Source organism: Moschus berezovskii, chromosome 20 (genome assembly GCF_049115385.1).
Source record: "Moschus berezovskii isolate FMDL1 chromosome 20, NW_MosBer_1.0, whole genome shotgun sequence".
Classification (NCBI taxonomy): Eukaryota; Metazoa; Chordata; class Mammalia; order Artiodactyla; family Moschidae; genus Moschus; species Moschus berezovskii.
Window position 1 is genome coordinate 49,357,166 of NC_142479.1, and position 15,572 is coordinate 49,372,737.

Sequence of the window (15,572 nt, forward strand, 5' to 3'; positions counted from 1 at the left end):
GTTGTAAAGGCCAAATCTTTTATTTGATTCTTGCCTCAAGACTGAACTCTGATCAGTCTTGCATAGCATTTGTAGCTCAGAGACCTTCTCAGTTTTGGGTTAAGCACTTGATTCTTCTGACCCCACAAATCGCTGGAAACTGATGAATTCTTTTCTGAATTCATCCAACAATTTGTTAAATACAGCCAGCAGTAACCAACATAATCCCTTAATGGTCCATTTTCCCACTAGAGCTATAAATTCTCAAGGCATATTAGCTCTCTTCACTACTGCACACTATGAACTGCTATCCTTTTAGCCTCTGATAAGTTTTCTTACCTCCTTCTCCCTAGCTCCTTAGCCTTCACCATATACTTTAGGTTTTTTGATGAGACAGTACCACACTTCTGGATTCTACCTGTATCAGCTAGGAGAGACCCAGGTTATGCTGCAGTAATAAACAACACAAGATCTCAGTGGCTTTGAAAACATGTTCTCCCTCAATTTAAATAAAATACAAAAGAATTTTAATGATTACTTCACTGTGCATATCCTGTGGGTCATTTTGTTACTCAGAGTCCTAGGTTGATAGCAGCCATAGCAGTCATCACTTTGAGGGTTGCTGGTCGACGTCACAGTGGGAGGAGAGGCCCGGAGGGTTTCATGTTGCTCTTCCATGTGTCACTTCTACTCACCTGTACTGGCTGAAAGTAGTTATGTGGCCCCACCCAACTACTGGGGAGGGGCAGAGTCAGAAAGTACAGGCCTGTCAATGTGTCCAGAAGGCTGAGGGCCAGGATATATGGGAAGAACACATTAATGACTACCATAGAGGATATCCTTTCATTTATTTTTCTTCATGATTTTGTTCTATTCCTATTTTTTGCTGGCTAATTCAATTTTACTGTCCCTCTTCCCTTGCTTAACTTGAGATAATTAATGTGGGTAAGTTTTATTTACTGGTTCTTGTAGTAGTTTACATTATTTCAGAAGTTTGGGCAATACAAAATAAAGCTACTGTGATTTTCCTACTTGAAATACAAGGTATAAAACTGATTTAAAAGCTATATGGTTACAGGAAGAGTTGAGTTTAAATTATTTTGGAATGTCATTTGTCATAGTAGAAATAAACCTTTGGAGTCAGGCAGGCCTTGGGTCAAATATTCTTTTGTCATTTAACAGATATGTGATCTTGGACAAATTATTTAACCTCTCATAGGCATAATTTCCTCTTTTACAAATACAAAGAAATATATATATATAAAGTTGTCGAGTAAAACACAGTGGCATTTTTCACTGCTCCTTTCTGAAATTCTACTAAAATGAAAGTAAAATACATTTTTTTAAGTTAATTTATTTTATTTGGCCATGCCACACGGCTTATGGAATCTTAGTTCCCCGACCAGGGATTGAACCCGGGCCCTTGACAGTGAAAGCACAGCATCCTAACCACTGGACCACCAGGAAATTCCCTAAAATAATTTTTTAGAAAATGGAAGAGAAACAGTAGCAGATGAATGATAGAAATAGTTGTGAATTACTTATTATAGTCGTAATACTGTAAGCAATAAATACTTGACAAAAGAAGTGATAGAACTATATTGAGAGGATGAAAGGAGAGTTGAGAGCAATAAGGTAAGAAAACTATAGTGAAAGATAAGTGGTAGTGTCTAAAATTGGAGAGGGAAAGTCAAGAAATAGAAATATCATCACAGGGATTTCCCTGGCTGTCTGATAGTTAAGACTCTATGCTTCTACTGTCAAGGGCCCCGTCTCAACCCCTGATGGGAGATCTGAGACTCTACATGCCCTGTGACACAGCCAAAAAAAAAGAAAAGAAAAGAAATATAACCACATTGTTTAGAAATATAAAAGTAAATACAGGGGGAAAAGGGAAGAGGAACAGCTAAAAGAAACACTTTTGTCTCAGGTAAAGAATTCAGATGGGATGGAGTAGGCAGAGGATGGCTGCTTTTGTTATAAACCTTGCAGTATATTTGATTTGTAAAACTGTGGATGCTTTTTTTATTAGTGATTACTTTGATGAAAGATTTAAAATAAGTTTAAAAATCAACCCCAAAGTTTTGTAGTGGGTGTTAAATAGAAATAACAAGTAATGAGCACCTTTACAGTGTTTGTGCACATAACAGGTATTCAGGACTAGTTTCCTTCCTTTTGTTAATTAGACAGGGTATATGCCTGTAGTGATATTCGTGTGACTCAGAAGTTAAGTGGTTGGCTAAGCAGCAATGTGAGGTACGTCACAAAGCAAATTATGCACCCTTCTCATCTTTTTTTTTTAATGGATGATTTTATTTTTCCTGGAACCATATCAGCTTTATGGCTACTGTTTCTTAGAATTTAGACTTTTGTGCAGCTGACACATGAAAATCATCTGGTTATTGAGTGAATCTAGAGAGCAAATTTAAAAAATACATAGCAACTTTGAAATTATTCTGATAAACCTGAAAACAATGATATCTGTAGCTGGATTATAAATGATTAAGGCCAGGGGTATCTCGCTCTCTCTTCTATTGTGATGTCCGTTAGCTGCTTTCTTTTTCTGGTCCACAGTGCTGAGACCACTACTGCCTTTGTTCCTTAAGCTCTCACTGTGGTGGATGGTGGTGTCTGATGTTGAAAAGAAAGCCAGCCAGCATGAGGTTCTTGTGTATTTCATGGACCTCACATATTGTGTATCTAGACTGTAAACTCCTTGTGGACATGGACCATATATTCTGCCATGTCAGTATGTCCAGGATAATGACTGCTCTGCAAAAACAGATGTTCACTAAGCATCATTAAGTGTGTAATGAATACCAGCTAAGTGCTGGTAGTCAGTGTACTAAGCTCTAAGGATATCTCAGTGAATGGGACAGATAATGACTCCTGCTGTCTTAGAATTTACATTCTTACAAAATGTTTGTTGAATTCATGTAATGCAGCAAAATGATGGCCCACACCGGACCATTTGAGCAGGATAAAGAATTGTATATATAAAGAGTTTAATCATTTAAGGTATGTTTGTCGTATGATGTCAGTGCATGCTATAAGAAGGAAATAAGAGATATCTAATCTTTTTTCTCTTTGCTTTTCTTTGCAGATAAGATGCTCCAAGTCACTTGCAGCTCTCTGCAAAAGGAAAATCACTAGTGCTCTGCTCTTGCCATAATACCAAACCTTTGACTTACGCATTGGTGCTGCCACACACTGGAAGAATTGCACGGAGGTTCCAGGAATACCTTTTTTCCCCCTGTTTGCGTGATTCTTCATGGATGGAAAAAAATTTGAGTCTTAATAATTATCCTGTTTTAAACCTATTCTCTATAGTCTGAACTGCTTAATAAATTAGGCCACTTACTAATGAGCCAGACAGCCAGTCCTTGTCAGGAGCTGGTTGAAAACCGTGCTGTGCACGTGGCAGGAATGGCACAAGAAGATAGCCGTCGTGGTCAAGTGCCATCTTCCTTTTATCATGGTGCCAACCAAGAACTCGACCTGTCCACCAAAGTGTACAAAAGGGAATCAGGAAGTCCTTATTCTGTGTTAGTGGACACCAAGATGAGCAAGCCACATCTCCATGAAACAGAGGAGCAGCCGTATTTCAGGGAGACAAGAGCAGTGTCTGACGTGCACGGTGTTAAAGAAGACCGAGAGAATTCTGATGACACAGAAGAGGAGGAGGAGGAGGAGGTCTCCTACAAAAGGGAGCAGATCATAGTGGAGGTAAACCTTAATAATCAAACGTTAAATGTGTCTAAAGGGGAAAAGGGTGTCTCTTCTCAGTCCAAAGAGACTCCTGTTCTTAAGACAAGCAGTGAGGAGGAAGAGGAAGAGAGTGAGGAAGAGGCCACGGATGACAGCAATGACTATGGAGAGAATGAGAGGCAGAAGAAAAAGGAGAAGACAGTGGAGAAGGTCAGCGTGACCCAGAGGAGAACGAGGAGAGCTGCCTCTGTTGCCGCAGCTGCCACTTCCCCTGCTCCCAGAGCTACAAGAGGTCGTAGGAAGAGTGTAGAGCCACCTAAGCGTAAGAAGCGGGCCACAAAGGAGCCCAAAGCACCAGTCCAGAAAGCTAAGTGTGAAGAGAAAGAGACTCTGACCTGTGAGAAGTGCCCCAGGGTGTTTAATACTCGCTGGTACCTGGAGAAGCACATGAACGTTACTCATAGGCGCATGCAGATTTGTGATAAGTGTGGCAAGAAGTTTGTCCTGGAAAGTGAGCTGTCCCTTCACCAGCAAACAGACTGTGAAAAAAATATTCAGGTAGGTCTTATCACCAAGAGGGCAAACTTTCCAGGATAGAACCTGGCTGTTTCAGACGCACCTGGTATCTGCCCAAGAGAATAAATACAATAGAGGCTGAAGGGACAGTTTTCACCAATTTATCTTTTTTTTTTAAAGCCCCTGCTTTGGTATTTTCAAAACCAGGCTTAACATTTTCTTTCAAAAACATAAATTTAACTGACGCTGGACTAGTGGGAACCCAGGTCCATTGGAAAGGGGAATCTGTTATAGGTGATTGACAAGGAGGTAAAGTCAACACCGACTTGGCACTGAGATTTACTCTTGTAAGACATGTAATATAGTTCATTCTGGTGTCTTCGCTGTCAAGGTGGGAGATATCAAGTAAAAGTCAGGAGTAGAGAGAGGTCCTTTTTTAAGGTTTGAAAGGATGCCAGGTTCTAGTGCAGCTGTTGGGGACAGAAACCATAATGACTCAGACTGGTGGAAATGGAAGATCTCCAGGAGTGAGTTTGCTTCTAAACCAGTGGAGAGATGACAGCACTAAATTTGTCAAGAGGCTAAGCTCATGGGAATATGCAAACTTTAAAGGAGGCTGAGCTGATTGAAAATATTGCCTACCTGGCGGTAGGCTTATATAATGCTACTGTGTAGTATTAAAGTAACAAAACACGGTGTTCAAACCAGGTTGGTGTCTTGAAAGGACTGTATTGTGATAGGTTAAGAGGTGTGCTAATTAGATCATGTTGTGTGAACTACATTATGTTGAGCTGTGTTGGTTTGCACATGTAAGTGCATATTTATGAATATGAATATTCATTCATAAAGGTAAGTCTATTAATGTCTCCAAAAGATATGTAAAATAGAAATTTCTTGTACCATACTTAAGCTGAACTTCTTGTAGAAGATGAAATCGTTTGGTTTCAGTGTGTTTCTTGGAGTACTCCTGATTTGGAATGTTCCTTATTTTTCATTTTTCTTTCTTGTTTTTAATCAACAACTGAAATCATTACTTTAAAGAGTTTTTTAAAAATATAAATTAGGGGCTTCCCCACTGGCTCAGTAGTAGAGAATCTGCCTACAAATTCAGAAGACATGGGTTTGATCCCTGATCCAGGAAGATCCCACATGCCACAGCTAATTCCGTGTGCCACAACTATTGAGCCTGTGCTCTGGAGCCCCAGAGTCACAACTGTTAAGCCCATGTGCTGCAACTACTGAAACCCTTGTGCCCTAGAGCCCATGCTTTGCAACAAGAGAAGCCGCCACAGTGAGAAGCCTGAGCACTGACTGCAGCTGGAGAGTAGCCCCCGCTCTCCACAACTAGAGAAAAGCCCACGCAGCAACAGAGACCCAGCCCAGCCAAAAATAAATCAATAAAATTTAAATATATATATACAAATTACATTTGCTCAAAGTTCACTGCATTTTGATTTATCAGTTGTGACTTGATCTCTGACATACTTGGTAAGACTGAATCATGGCGCCTCTCATTCAGTAACTACTGGTGCCGGGACTTGGTTCTCAATTGGTTGCAACAGTTCAGGCCAGAGGAAGCGCGATGCTGTGCTGCACCCTAGGGGTCAAACTTAGTTCTGTAATGATTCATTGCTGAGAAGGTGTCTCTTGATCTTTGTGTAGTTGTTTTTTGTTTTTTTTCCTTTTGACTTTGCTTCATTAAGTACAGAAGGGGCTTTCTTGGTAGCTCTGCTGGTTAAAAATCCGCATGCCAGTGCCTGCCAGTGCAGGAGATGTGGGTTCAATCCCTGGGTCAGGAAGATCCTCTAGAAAGGAAATGGCAACCCACTCCAGTATTCTTGACTGGGAAATCACGTGGACAGAGGAGCCTGGTAGGCTGCAGTCCATGGGGTCCCAAAGAGTGAGACACAACTTAGCGACTAAACAACAAGAAGAAATGCAGAAAAGAAAACATTTAATAAATCCTTTTTTTGTGTGACTGTATATTCACTGCTCCTCACCGTAATTTCATTTAAATTTATAATTTAAGTTTTGTGGATTCTGCTGAATGAACTCTTCTGGCATTTCTAATCCTGATGACCTAATAACAAGTAAAAATTAAACTGTGCTCTACAGGATGAATGGCTTATAGGGTTTGTCTGTCCTTTCCTCCAGCAGTATCCAGCCAGAGGCTTAGCTCTGTAACTCTTCTTGGTCCTCATTTCCTGAAGTGACAGTGTGTTCAGAGATCTTTATTAAATTTTGCAGCAAGTAACAACTTTTTCCCTTATGTATTACAGAGTCTGATGGTTACCTAGAACTTCCTAGTACTGTTTTTAACCAGAAGTATTTTATTTTGATACATGTTATGATATCCTAAACTAGTAATGATGCATAATACAGGGCAGTAGGTGGATTGCCTGTGTCTCCTACAGATGCCTGTGTGAGATCTGGATCTGAGCTCCTCAGGAAATGGGAAGATATCAGTCGCTGAGGGGTTATGTTAAATTCTGCCAGAGGGAAATGTTTAATAGAGAAAATCAGGAAAATATAGTAAAACCTCAGTAGTTTATATTAATGAAGACTCTGAACATGTTTGCTAAGCTACAAAAATATTGTTATTCTTCTGTAGATCTGTAACCATACACGTATGCTTTATCTTGCTTTTATGTTAATTTAAAATTAGTTTGTATTCTCTGGTAAACACATATTAACTGCATAGTAACCCATGTGTAGGAAACAGCTGCTTACAGTAATCCATATTTTTAAAAAAACAAAACTTGAAGGTTCTTTTCAAAGGTGCAATACTAATTTGATAAAAGCAGTCAATTCTTTGATATTAGTGGAACTTTGTATTTCTTTTTGTCTTTTTGCCATTGTTTTCATACTCCCAAAGTGTCTCTAAAAAATTCATCTTAGGAAATGTAACATAAAGATGTTGGTTTTGAAATCTGGACTTCATGGAAGAATAGCATTTGTTTGGATTCTGGTCTGTGCCACAAATCTAAAGCACACCCACTTCATGAGACTTCCCTGGCAGTCCGGTGGTTAGGACTCTGCACTTTTACGCTGTGTCTTGGGTTCAGTCCTTGGTCAAGGGAACTAAGATACTGCAACCCATTCAACTTGGCCAATTTCAGCTGCTGGTCCACAGGTGAGGCTTTCTGGAAACCCCTATAAATAAAGATTATTTCTGTTTATCCTGCTCAGTGTGTTTCCTGTAATAAATCGTTCAAGAAACTCTGGTCCCTTCATGAACATATCAAGATTGTCCATGGATATGCAGAAAAGAAATTTTCCTGTGAAATTTGTGAGAAGAAATTCTATACCATGGCTCATGTACGGAAGCATATGGTTGGTAAGTTGCTTTTCTCTAACACCTATAATTTTCCCTTGTTCTTTGGTGTGTTTTATGCTTCGAATTGGGCAGCATATGAGAAACTGCCTTACTTGAATCAGTTTTGACTTGTTGAAACCAAATGCAACATGTCTTCAGTAAGCATCACCAGATTGGATGGTAGTCTTCCACACCCAGGTTTCTTTTCAACATTGTTATTCTTTCAACTTTGCTGTTACAGCCTCACAGATTCAGTTCAGTTCAGTTCAGTCGCTCAGTCGTGTCCGACTCTCCGCGACCCCATGAATCACAGCACGCCAGGCCTCCCTGTCCATCACCAACTCCCGGAGTTCACTCAAACTCATATCCACAGAGTCGGTGATGCCATCCAGCCATCTCATTCTCCGTCGTCCCCTTCTCCTCCCACCCCCAACCTTTCCCAGCGTCAGAGTCTTTTCCAGTGAGTCAACTCGTCGCATGAGGTGGCCAAAGTATTGCAGTTTCAGCTTTAGCATCAGTCCCTCCAATGAACATCCATGATTGATCTCCCTTAGAATGGACTGGTTGGATCTCCTTGCAGTCCAAGGGACTCTCAAGAGTCTTCTCCAACACCACAGTTCAAAAGCATCGATTCTTCGGCAATCAGCCTTCTTCACAGTCCAACTCTCACATCCATACATGACCACGGGAAAAACCATTGCCTTGACTAGACGGACCTTGGTTGGCAAAGTAATGTCTCTGCTTTTTAATACACTATCAAGGTTGATCATAACTTTCCTTCCAAGGAGCAAGCGTCTTTTAATTTCATGGCTGCAATCATTTTGGAGCCCAAAAAAATAAAGTCTGACACTGTTTCCACTGTTTTTCCATCTATTTCCCATGAAGTGATGGGACCAGATGCCATGATCTTTGTTTTCTGAATGTTGAGCTTCAAGCCAACCTTTTCACTCTCCTCTTTCACTTTCATCAAGAGGCTTTTGAGTTCCTCTTCACTTTCTGCCATAAGGGTAGTGTCATCTGCATATCTGAGGTTATTGATATTTCTCCCAGCAATCTTGATTCCAGCTTGTGCTTCTTCCAGCCCAGCGTTGCTCATGATGTACTCTGCATATAAGTTAAATAACCAAGGTGACAATATACAACCTTGACATACACACACAGATTAGAGTGTAGTAAATTAAGATGTCCTTATAGTAGAACATATCTCTTTTCCAGTTTGAGCCTTTTGGTGAACTGATTTTGAGTCTAAGTGCATTCTGTGTTGCAGCACACACAAAAGATATGCCATTTACCTGTGAAACCTGTGGAAAGTCATTCAAACGCAGTATGTCACTCAAGGTGCACTCCTTGCAGCACTCTGGAGAGAAGCCCTTCAGATGTGAGGTAAGGCCCGGGCTGCCCACCAGGCCCAGGTGTGGGGCTGGCTTGTGTGTGTATACGTGGTGAGCAGTGGAAGAGAGGCATCCCTTGTGTGTAGCACAGGCTGCGTTTCCGCAGAACCGTCAGACCCACATGCTGAGCGCTGTGTGTTGTTAGCTCACTGCTGGGTAAAGAGCAGTCATTTTTAACACAGTGTTGACTTTCTTAGATTAGGTTAAAGTTGGGACTAACACGTGATGAATTATTTTACTTTTCTCACTAATTCAGAGAAGTTGGATATACTTCAGTGATAATTATTTATGTTTCCCTTTATTAATAACTCAGTTGGGAAATACAGCAGAGCCAAACAGTTGACACAAGCAGGTTCTATTTTGAGTATGATAAATAAACCTAATCTCAGACTGTATAGGGTGGGCGCAAGGAAAGCTACTATGCCTGGCATTCAAAAGTCTCCACTGTGTCCAATGCAGAACTGTGACGAAAGGTTTCAGTACAAGTACCAGCTCCGCTCCCACATGAGCATCCACATCGGGCACAAACAGTTCATGTGCCAGTGGTGTGGCAAGGACTTCAACATGAAGCAGTACTTCGATGAGCACATGAAAACACACACTGGTAAGGAATTCCTGAAAAAGGTACAGATGTGTCTTGGACACTTATTAATGATCACCTGTGAGTCTGTTTACTTAAAATTCTAAACCACAAGCCTGCATCCCAAGTGCAAATGCCGCTTTACGTAAATCTGATATTGAATAATATAATATTGAAAAATTAGGCTTTTATCAGTGTATTTATTTCAAAAAGTATTGTTAGTGCCTTTTAACTGTGAGTTCCTTCAAGGTGATGGACTCTTTATTTGGGGCACAGGATCTCCTGAAATTATATGAAACTTATTTTGTGTATATGTTATTTTTCTGAGTTAAGGATTCTAGGTCTTTAAAAAATGGAGGATATTGACTGCTTTTAGCAGAATACCCTCTCAGTAGTCTTAAAGTTTGATTGGAATTGATTTGCCAAAATTCACTACTTTTCGTAAACATAACCATCAACTGAGGTTAAATAATATTTTAACTGCTTTATGTTTTCAGGGGTATGTGCTTCATAGCATTTGTCTTGTAAGCATTTGATCACCCAGCCTTCAGAGAGCTGGTTAGAATAATAGCCCAGTGTAAACACTAGGGCATTGTATCTCCATCTCATCTTGATGCTCTGGAATTAGATGTCTTTGCACAAACTGAACAGTATGAAACATTTTTCAAGCTTTTAAATAAAATCTAATCACAGAATTTTAGGTTTTATTAGTCTGCAGGGTAGCAGAGCTAGAAAGAACCACAAGAGATGATCTTGCTTAGCCTGCTTACGAGTGGTGAGGAAATTCTGCTCATGTCTGGGTCTCTGTAGTTCCCATTTCTGTATTTAAAGTCCGAGGAAGAATGCCTGCCTGATGGGCTTCTTTCCCCTTCAGAGCAGAGCACCTCAGATTTTAAGGAATAAGCTAGAGGAAGAGTCATGAGAGAAGTTTAAGTAAATTACATTTCAAAAGGTAATGCTAACTTTGCAGCCTAAACAGATAGCAGTATATATCAGAGTATTTAACAGATTCCCCCCTTAAAGTCTGGTGGTTCTTGGATAGACTCTTAGTTCTGAGTCAGTTTTAGAGCACAGTTTTTTGTTAATTCAGCAGGAAACTATTCAGCAGAAAATAAATCTTTTTGATGGCAGAAGCTGTTTCACACTCACAAACAGTGCTTGGCACATAGTAGATGCCCAGTTAATGTTTGTTGCAAGACTGGAAGGAACGTCCACCATGCAAGCCTCTGCCTCCGTGCTCACCTCTTCTCTTCCTGTCTCCCTGTGCTGCTTCCTCCCTGGACTTTCTCCTCTCCTTCTCCTTCTGTGTTCCTTCCTCTTTCTTCTTTCTCCTTTGTCCTTCTTTCTTTTTTCAGGCCCTTAAATCCAGAGTATGAAACTGAAGTGTACATTTCATGATTAATGTATTTGTTGAACAAAAACAAAGTTTTATATATTTAACATATTCTTCTTTGACCAGTCAGCCTGAATATTTCCTATTTCTTCTAAAGGAATATAGCCACCTATATTCACTTAAATGTTTGTTCTTCTCATTAAAAGTAATAGTATATACTTACCAAAGTATATTAGAAAATATGAAAATTGCAGTGATCTATAATCTTATCAGTGAGAGGTCACTACTGTTAACATTTTAGCATATGTATTTTTAAAATTCTGTAATTTCTTAATATATATACAGATACTGTGAAAAACTATATATTCATATATATATAGTAATAAAACAAAAATTGGGTCTTTATGCTCTATTATAATCTACTTTTATTTTACTGTAGTATGTCATTAACAGTAATATCACTTTAATAGTTGTGTAATAGTCCTTATAAATTTGTTGTAATAATAGCCATCATTTACTATGCACATATATGCCAAGTACTATCTTAAGCACTTTGCATACATTATCTCATTTAATCAATATAACCTTTACCACAGTCCTATTAAGGATATTATCTTCATTTTATTTAACCAGTTCCCCATTGCACATTTAGATTTTTCCAATTTTTCTACTGTTATTAATAGTACTGTGACAAACAACTTTCTGGCTAACACATCCATAATTATTTACTTAGATATATTCCTGGAAATGGGATTATTAAGGCAAAGGGATGTGTGTATTTTTAGGACTTGGTGGTATGTATTGCCAGATGGCTGTCCTTATACACTCTTAGCAGCTGTGCATGAAAACACTCATTTTCCTAACCCTGTCCAATGTAAATAAAATAATTGTTGAATTAATAGGTGAAAAATGGTTTCTTTTTGTGTTAATTTGTACTTAATTGCTAAGTAAGATGGAACATTTCTTTCAGTACACTTGTTGGGTATCAGTATATTTTCTGAATTGCTTATGCCTTTTTTGTATTCATCCTTTCATTGCAGTGTTTGGCTTTTTCTTATTGTTTGTGGTAGCTCTTTATATAATAGCTCTTTGTATATATTTATGTCCCCTGGACCTTGTTTAACAGCAGGTTAATACTTCCGCCTGGTTTGTCATCTGCCTTTTAATATTGTTTATAATGCTTACACCGGGAAAGCACTGCCACTCACTAGCAGTGTGACCTTACCTGAATTATGCAACTCCTGTAGGCCTCTGGTTCCATTGGTATCAGTATTAAATAAGGATGACAGTAGTACCTTGGAGAGGACCCGAGAAGGGTTAGCTTTTACAGAAGAAAAAAAGATAACTCTTATGGCTGGTTGGAACCACTTGTAGAGTGTGTTTTGGTGGGGATTAAGGCCATTGCAGGAACTGACATTGATTGGGCTATTTCTTTGCAGTTAAACAGAAGTGAGGCAGATCTTATCTAGGGAAGCGACCAGCCCTCAGGCAGGGTTTCCTGGGATGGTGTGGACATGGGGTGAGTTCAACATAGAATAATTGCTGATTCTCCTTGTACCAGGCATAGTGCTAAGTACCTAGAGATACAGAATGAATTAAGGCCTGGTTTTTGCCCTCAAAAAGCTTATAGTCCAGTGATAGTAATGACGATAATAAGAGTAGTAATAGCACTAAAATGCATTGAATGTTTACTATGTATCAAATACTGTCCTAAGCACTTTCCTCGAATTTTTAACTTATCACAGTAACCTATTATTATCTTCATTTTTCAGATGAGGCTTAGAGAGTAAAGAACTTGTTCCAAGGCAATCTGACTCCAGAAACACATAGTTATTCTGATACAAATTTAATGAAGCAAGTAATAAAATGGAAGGATTCACAGGACATCATGAGGGCAAAAAGCACCATCCCAGAGTCTGGTTCTCAACTTACAGAATTTGTCAGCGTACCCAGTCAGGATCAGAGGGATTGATCTGTGCTAAATATAGTCTGTGTATGTGTGTGTGTGTGCGCGCGCGCGCTAAATAGTCTTTTTGTGTGTGTATGCTAAATAGTTTTAATGATATATTAATAAAATTGCTAATTTACAATGAAAAGGCTGAATGATAGGTGGTTCCAAACTCTTATGTTCTTTGGTCAGAATATTCTTTGCCTAAAATAAAATTTATATTAGTTGCTAAATTATAATCACAAGATTGTCAGGGACAGGAAATTTTAGGCAAGGAAGGTAATCGAATGATCTTAATGGTGAGTACCAACCTTCATTGAATTCAAGAAGTCATCAGTTCCATGACAAAGCTAAGTTCATATATCACTAAGAAAATGCTGCAAATTAAAGAATGAAATGCTATCGATTGTTATGGTATATATCAGTTTCACAGATGTCAATATTGGGGGGGAATACATGTCTTAGAATTAACTAATATTTATTTATTGATGTTAAGAATCTACTCAATGGGGTTACTGTAGTGAAGAAGGCTAAAATAGTCCCTAGGTTCACAGATCTTATTGTCAGGTTAGGGTGACAGACAGTCAAGGCCTAAGGGGTTTGGTGATGAGAGCATAGTAAGTACAACTAAATGAAATTGGCTAGAATTTGATGAATTAGGGGAGGAGAGGAGGCAGGGAATATGATAAGACATGATACCTGAGGGCAATAAGCAAGTATTGGCTCACAGGATAAGCCATGTAGAAAAGTTTGAGCTTTATTCTAAGGACAGTCGGAAGTCCTTAAAAGGTTTTAAGCAGAGTGTGACACACTGTCTGAAAGTTCACTCTGGCTGCACAGTGTGAAGAGTGGATTGGAGGGTGGGGAGCAAGAGTAGATAAGCTGAAACCAGCTAGATGGCTGTTGCAGTAATCCAAGTGAAGGACTGTAATCTTATGGTAGGCCAGATATATAGATACACAGATTTCTGATGCGGCTCATGGATATTCATAAGCAGACTAGAGTGGTTATGTTTATTGGCCAGATCAGTTTTTCCTTTGAACAGTGCAGAAGACAGCTAACTAGCCAAATTCTTGCTCTTTTTTATCTTCCCTGCAGATTCTCTCTTCATTTATATTGTGTGTTCTTCAGATTCACTATAATACTATCTCTTAAAATTAGGTTACCTTTATCTGTATGTAACAGGTCACATCATAAGATGTGTTGATATATGTGTTTCGGACGGGGGAGCCTGGTGGGCTGCCGTCAATGGGGTCGCACGGAGTCGGACACGACTGAAGCGACTTAGCAGCAGCAGCAGTTACCTTGATGGACTTAGATGTTAGTACTTTCTCCAGCCACCCACTTACTAGCATTTCCTTAAAATGGAACATTGTACAGGTGGTTGATTTCAAATATTATATTTTTATTTTTCCTTGTTTCAGCCCCATTGTAATCTTGCCTTGAGGTTTCAGGAAAACTTTATCATCAGTCATTAGCACAGTTAAAAGATTGGGCCTAATAAATAATGAGAGTTAGAGTTAGGTGAGATTGTGGGTTTATGTCTCGAACAGCAAATGTGGAAAATTTGGTAGGACCTCAAGAAATGGATAAAAGATTAGTAAGTAGTAGAAAGGACTCATTAAAATTTGAATACATGGATTTGTGGTAGACCAATTCTAATAGTTTTTGATCTATCTGTGGCAAATCATTATAGCCTGGAAGACTACAAATGAGAGATGATTAGAGAGACCCAGTATTGGACCCAGGTTTGAACACATAACAGAAAGTTCCATGTCCCTATATTTAATAAGCTTTCAGTCAGTAAAATGCATAGTGAACCAATGAAGTGATTAGTGAAATGGAGAGTATTTGCCTGTGTTAGGTTAATAATCAAAGATTAGGTCCTTTGACTCTGGTTCCATACGGCTGTTAGGAATGACGAATATTAACTCTGAAGAGTCAAGGAGGAAAGGGTCAATGGGATTAATAGGTTATCAAATAGGTGTGCTTTTAAAACATTTTATTATACAAATGAATCATGTTTATCTTAGAAAACAGGAAGTACATATAGGCATAAAAAAGAGAATAAAACATCACTCATAAACCCATTATCTAAAGATAATCACTTGTAACATTTGTATTTTTTTCCATATTTTCCTATATGCATTTTTCATTAAAAGCGGATAACACATGCATACATTTTCATAACTTGCATGTTTTACTTAATAGACTACAGATAATAGATTATAGATTTTCATGTCAACAATTACATCTCTATACTTTTTAAAATACTGTTTTTAATGACATTCTCCATTAGATAAATATATCACAATTGGTCAATTCCATTTAACACAGAATTTTAAGTTTTTTATTGGAGGAAATGGATTAGAAAGAAGGAAAGCAAATGGGTACAGAGTTTATCTAGAAAGATGAACGTGAATCACAGTGAAGAGTGGCAGTGACTGAGTAATGAACGGTAGGAAGGTAAAAGGAATATTCCGCTCAGCAGATGGTACTGGTAACAGTGGAGAAAACTGGTCTGTCCTGACGGTTCAATTCAGTCTTCAGGAAGTGAGGACATTCTGGCTTCCATGGAAGGAGGCCACCAGGAGATGTCCATTTTCAAAGGCAGAGAGAAGAAGTAAAGACTGAAATATGGATAAAGAGGTGTTTGCCAAAGGGTTAGAAGTCTCAAGGTGGAGGAAAACAGTAAGAAAAATAACATTCCTTTGTGTGTGCAGGAATGCACAAAGCATTGAGGTATAAAGTGCTGTGGTTTTTGTGTCTGGAGCCATTCTGTAGAATTTTAAATCCTGCCT

At 38.9% G+C, this 15,572-nt stretch overlaps 1 protein-coding gene across 5 annotated transcripts in view; it reads left to right on the forward strand.

Moving 5' to 3' along the window:
• Window positions 1-15,572, forward strand: part of ZNF652 (zinc finger protein 652) — a 65,711-nt gene that overhangs the window by 39,541 nt on the left and 10,598 nt on the right. For all 5 annotated transcript variants that reach the window (XM_055407605.2, XM_055407604.2, XM_055407606.2 and 2 more), the window contains 4 exons: window positions 3,083-4,245; window positions 7,393-7,540; window positions 8,787-8,902; window positions 9,370-9,514. In XM_055407605.2, the coding sequence (XP_055263580.1) occupies window positions 3,343-4,245; window positions 7,393-7,540; window positions 8,787-8,902; window positions 9,370-9,514 (1,312 nt within the window). In that variant the 5' untranslated portion in view covers window positions 3,083-3,342. The remainder of the gene's footprint in view (window positions 1-3,082; window positions 4,246-7,392; window positions 7,541-8,786; window positions 8,903-9,369; window positions 9,515-15,572) is intronic.